This window comes from Vicia villosa, unplaced genomic scaffold (assembly GCF_029867415.1).
Source record: "Vicia villosa cultivar HV-30 ecotype Madison, WI unplaced genomic scaffold, Vvil1.0 ctg.000790F_1_1, whole genome shotgun sequence".
In the NCBI taxonomy this organism is placed as follows: domain Eukaryota; kingdom Viridiplantae; phylum Streptophyta; class Magnoliopsida; order Fabales; family Fabaceae; genus Vicia; species Vicia villosa.
The window spans coordinates 105,458-111,242 of record NW_026705350.1 but is presented as its reverse complement, the minus strand read 5'-3'; the positions used below and the strand labels follow the sequence as shown (position 1 = coordinate 111,242).

Below are 5,785 nucleotides of genomic sequence, written 5' to 3'. Positions count from 1 at the left end.
GTGGAGAGTTGGTTTTATTTATTTATTAAGTAGAGTTAAAGGATTATTTAAAAAAATAGGTTGTTGATTAAAAAAAAAAGAATGGTGGTGCTTTTTAATGGTTTAGAATTTTTTTTTAATCTAGTTTAATTTGTTTCACATTAAACCTAACTTTCCTGTTTAAATAGAGACGGAATCCATATTCCATCAACATGAAACGAAGGAAGACGATATCTCACAAATCACTCTTCCTCCTCACTATGACGAAGACGAAACGACTTTCTATAAGAAAGAAGAAGAGAACTTGTGTCAAATCTCTTCAATATCAACAACAACAATCGTTTTCTTCTACAAATTCAATTATAATTGCAGAACCTGACTTTGAGTTTTACTTACCAGATGAGTGCTGGGAGCATGTCTTCACATTCCTCGTCAACCCGGTCAAGCCGGTCAATCCGTTGGCTATCATCAAGCCGTCTAACCCGTTTCATGTCTTCCCATTCCCCACTGACCCCGTATACGGCAAAATCAAAGACAAATACAAACGCAATTTTGAATCTCTATGTCTCGTCTCAAAACACTTCCTCGCCCTCACCAACCGTCTCATATTTTCTCTCAAAATATATTATCCACAACTTTTTTATCTCCCCCGTTTCTTCCATAGATTCTCCAACCTTAATTCCCTTGACCTCTGGTTCGCCTCCCATTATCTCGATGCAGGCCTTGCCTTGGCTCTCCGTGACAGATCATCATTGAGATCTTTATCTATTTCCATGTTTGAGTTAAATGATGCAAAGTATGTAACTTCTCATTACATTGATTCCTTACTGAGTTTGAAGTGTTTGAATTCTCTTAAGTTTTGCTGTTCACAAATCTCGGATGATTTGCTTTACTCTATTGCAAGACAAGGCCTTCCTTTAAAGACTTTTGTTCTTGAAAATTGCACCGGCTATAGTTTTCATGGAATTTATGATTTATTATCTAAGTGTCGCGGGATAAGATATTTGGGTCTTCAAGGTGTTGATTTTCTAAATAATCATCATGTCTTCCAATTGTTTTTGCTTGTTCCAGATTTAGTATCTATAAACCTTAGTAAATGTTCCAAGCTCACAGGATTAGCTTTGTTCGCCCTCATTAAAAACTGTCATTCACTTGGTGAGATCACAATGGAAAGCATATATATTGAATCCTCAATGGAAAACATATATATTGAGAGCAAGAGTGTAGAAAATTATGATATTTTGAAAGATTTTGATGTCAACCCTCAATTAAAATTTCTATATTTGTCTCAGTCTTCATTTATAAATGACGAGACCATCCTATTGTTTGCTTCATTCCCAAATTTGCAGCATCTGGATTTGAGTTTTTGCCATAGCCTATCTGAAAAAGGTATTTGTCAAGTTTTAAATAGTTGTTGTAAGCTTAGACATCTGAAGTTAATCTTCTGTAAAGTGAGAGGACTAAAATTGAACTTTGTAGTTCACCAACTAGAGGTGTTAAACTTATCTTGTACAAGTGTTGATGATAAAACACTCTATGAGATCTCAAAGAGTTGTTGTGGGCTTTTGAAATTACTATTGATGTGTTGTGAATATGTCACGAAAAAGGGAGTGAAGCGTGTGGTTGAAAACTGCAAACAATGTCTTGTGATAAAGTGAATGGTGAAGTTGTTGTATCAATGCTTTCATCAAGGTCATCATTCTCCAACTCATTTTTTTAGTGACATAAAAGAGAAAACTTATTTCGTTAGGGTTGTCTATTGCTAGTTATGGATGTTGTTGAAGTTTTGATTATTGAATACTAGATGTTTTTTGTTTTTAAATTTGTTTCTATTTAAAATTAGGGTTGCCTTTTGATGTTTTTCTTTCCTCTAACTTGAATTATATTAATTTTCTTATATACAAAAGATTTCCATTATGATATATGTAAGATATAAAAGGCAGTGTGAACATGCATCCCAAGCATCAATTGCTGAACTGAACACTGGAGTAATTAATTGACCTTTGAATTATGTAGCTATATCTCAAATTTTTTCACAACATATATTTCATCATTCTACACATTTTAGATTCTAGATAATTATTAGTATTCTCTTCAAAAGAAAAAGAAAACGTGACATACATAGTGATACAATCTAGCATAGTCAACTATCTAGTCATGATATGATGACAAGTGAAGCGTTGTGTTTGTAATTCTGCATATTGACTTGATATGAAACGTGAACAGGGCAGATCCAAACATTACATATTAGTATAGGAAATTTCTCTATAGACCTCCCAACCTTCTAGTCCACCTCTGGTGAAAAACCCAAACTACCCCTGACTTCGGAAGTTCATTTCCGAAATGTAAGAAAAAGGCGTTTTCGGAGATGCATCTCCGAAAGCGTCTTTTTTTTTGAAAAAATTGTCTTATTTCGGAAGTTCATTTCCGAAAACATCATTTCGGAAGTGCACTTCCGATATACTGCGATTTCTGCAGATTTATCAAAACACTCCCCCTCCCCCAATCATTTACCCTAAATCAAAACAAAAAGTGGCAAAGGCGAAAATTTGTGCAAACAGAATTCCAAGGCTGCATCAATGCTCCAATCACACTGCTAAACAACATTCAAAAGCCCTCAATCCTAACACTTTGTAAGTTTTGAAATTTTTAGATTCATTATTCAAATGCATGTTATTTAGGGTTTTAATTGCATAAATGATATATGGTTAGGTTGTTAGTAGTATTTAGGTTGTTTAGAAGCATTTTGATTTGGTTTGAAGTTTGGTTTAGGGGTCTACCATGGAAGTTGCAGAAAACTCCATCGCAGGGGTGTTTCGGAAGTTCATTTCCGAAAACACCTCCATCCCAGTTTTCGGAAATGAACTTCCGAAATGTATCAGAAGTTCAAATTTTTTTGTTTTTTATTTTGTCTCGCATATTAATCGATTTCAATTGTTTACAGGAACATGTCGGACAACCAACCAGCACGCATCAGACAGGGAAGGGAGACCAAGACTGCGTCGGCTAGAGAGGGTAGGGAGTGTCCGTTTTAATTTGCAAGTAATTTATTTTTAACGCCTTTGTTTATTGTGCCTGTTTCTTTGAAGTTTGTGTGCATGCGTTCTGACTTCTTTGACGGCGTGTCGTTGGTTTTCAACGTCTTTGTTCTTTAATGATTTGTCTGTTTCCCAAGCGTTTTTGTCCCCTTTCTTCTTTTATAAAAGGAGGTCTCATGGACCTTTCTTTCTTCATTTTTACGCAGGAATGGGTGGCGCTAAGGGAAGAAAGGGTTCTTCAAAGAAGGAGGTGAAGGAGGTGAAGGAGAAGAAGAAGGTTTTGACTGGTTCTGCTTCTCGTCCCCTAAGGGTCCATGGCTCGGACGTGCAGGCTCAGTCTTCAGGCGTGATCAACGCTGATGGTTCTGAGACTGAGTGGGATGAGGATTGGTATAATTATCTTCATTCGGAGGAGTTCGCTCGTCGGGAAGAATAACGTGTTTTTGTTTTGTTTGATGTGTATTTTGCAACGCTCGTCGGGCAGAATAACGTGTTTTTGTTTTGTTTGACGTGTTTTGTTTTGTTTTGTTTTGATTTCGGATTGTATCTTTCGCACAGTGTTTTTGGATTGGATTTATCATAGTATTTTCAGTTTATCTGTTGCTTATTTTTATTTGGCGTTTGCGTTTAATTAAAATGCGAGACAGTTTAAGAAAAAACATAAAAAAAAACACAGTTTCTGCATAATTCGGAAGTTCATTTCCGAATTCACCCCCATGAGGTGTTTTCGAAAGTTCATCTCCGAAGACACCCCCCATGAGGTGTTTTCGGAGATGCACTTTCGAATTGTGGAAATTTTTTTTAAAAAAAAGCGCTTCGGAAGTTCATTTCCGAAGCAGGAGTATTTTGGGATTTTCGCTGGGGGTGACCCCCATAGGGAGGTGGCTAAAGAAATTTTCTTAGTATATATTAGTGTGGTTAAACATAAAAGAAAATACAAACTAAATTATATTCAAAATAAAAAATAATATAGTTTAATGTTGTATATTTATTTGTGGCGGAGCTTGTCAAAAATATTAGAGGGAGCAACAAATATTATAATTACAAAAAATTTATAATTATACATAATTTTTTTCAAAGATTTGAAATATATTATATATATATATATATATATATATATATATATATATATATATATATATATATATATATATATATATATATATATATATATATATATATAAAAGTAGTTATATTTCTTAAATTTAAAACTTTTTGAAATTTTAGAGGTATCTAAGTTCTTTGAGAACTTTAATTTCCTAACAGTTTTATTTTTAAATTTTTTTTAAAGATTATGATGGTCGGCTACACGATTTATTAATTTAATTAATAAAATATTTTTGAATTTATGCCAATTATTATAAGTTTTTATTTATACTCAATAAAAAAACAAAAAGCTTATTTTAACAACATCGAATAAGAGTTGTAATTTATGATGTCTTTATTATAATTTTGTAAATTTATACTACTATACTTATAGTTTAAATCTATTTCAAATTGAGTTGATAAGAACTCACAAACTAAACTTATGTATTATATTATTAATACTTATTATAATAAATTATCAATTACATAATATAATTATTATGAATATATTGGTTAGCTTTTAAAGAAGTCAAGGGTTCTAGTCTTTTATATTGCAGGTTTTTTATTCTAAATAAATTATATAAATAATACAACTTTAAAAAAATATTTATTAATAAAGTAAGTTGTTTAAGTTTGGTCACTAACGATATGAAAACTTGCAGGTAGGTTTCTGTAAACTAAAAAGCATTTCAATAAATTAGTGTTAAGCTTGTATATAGATTTCTTTAATTAACTAATTTTTTTTTATAAGCAAGGAATATATTAGAACGAGTACTAGGGGTACTCTAACCCGCTTACAAAAGATGAGCAAAAAAGCTCAAGGATAAGAAATTACTAACCAACTATGATCTACGATAAGTAAAGTAACGGATTTTTACAGAAATCGTAGAAATTACACTTGGAATAAGCAATTTCACCAAAAAAAACGACCACCTCCAAACTTTTAACTTGATTTCCCAGGTGATATCATTGACAATACAGGTTCCTCTGTTAAAAATAATATCGTTTCTCCTCAACCAAAGACCTCTAACCACTACCATCCAGATCAAGCCCTCCTTTTTTCTCTTGACTTTCGCCTTTCTCGCTAAAGATACCCAAATAAGAAAATCCTGCCAAGGGTTAACAGCAAGGTGGGGGTCAAAACCTATCCAATGGGCTATGTTAGCCCACACACTACAAGAAAATTGGCAAATTGCGACGGTTAATTTTGGCAAATTGCGACGGTTTCAACGGCCACAAAACGCAAGGCACGACGGTTAGGTAACTGTCGCAGAAACGTGTGTCGCCAGGATGTATTGCGACGGTTGCAAAAACCGCCGCTCTATCAATCGTGACGGGTAAGAAACTGTCGTGAATTGCAGGTAGCGACGGTTACAAACCGCCGTAAATTTCAATGAATTTTTTTTGAATTTTGGTTGCGACAGTTTCAAACCGCCGTGAAGTTTATTTGATGTTTGATTTAAAACTAGTTGCGGAGGTTTATAACCCCCGCTAAATTTATTAATTTTGAAAAAAACAAAAAATATGAATATAAACAAAATATATTCACCATTTTATTTGTAGTAACATTTTTTTTGTCATAAAAACATAGAAGTAAAAATATTTTTAAAAAATATTGTATTATCAAATTTTGTGCAAAATACCTATCCAAATATAACAAGTAAAAAAAGGATAATGTAAAT

The 5,785-nt window shown here is 33.0% G+C and overlaps 1 protein-coding gene across 1 annotated transcript; it reads left to right on the top strand.

Annotated features, from left to right (window-relative positions):
- Nucleotides 1–239: 239 nt before the first annotated feature.
- Nucleotides 240–1,637, top strand: LOC131631195 (uncharacterized). Its single transcript, XM_058901976.1, has one exon. It carries the CDS (start codon nt 240–242, stop codon nt 1,635–1,637), a length of 1,398 nt encoding a protein of 465 aa, XP_058757959.1.
- The last annotated feature ends 4,148 nt before the right edge of the window (nt 1,638–5,785 follow it).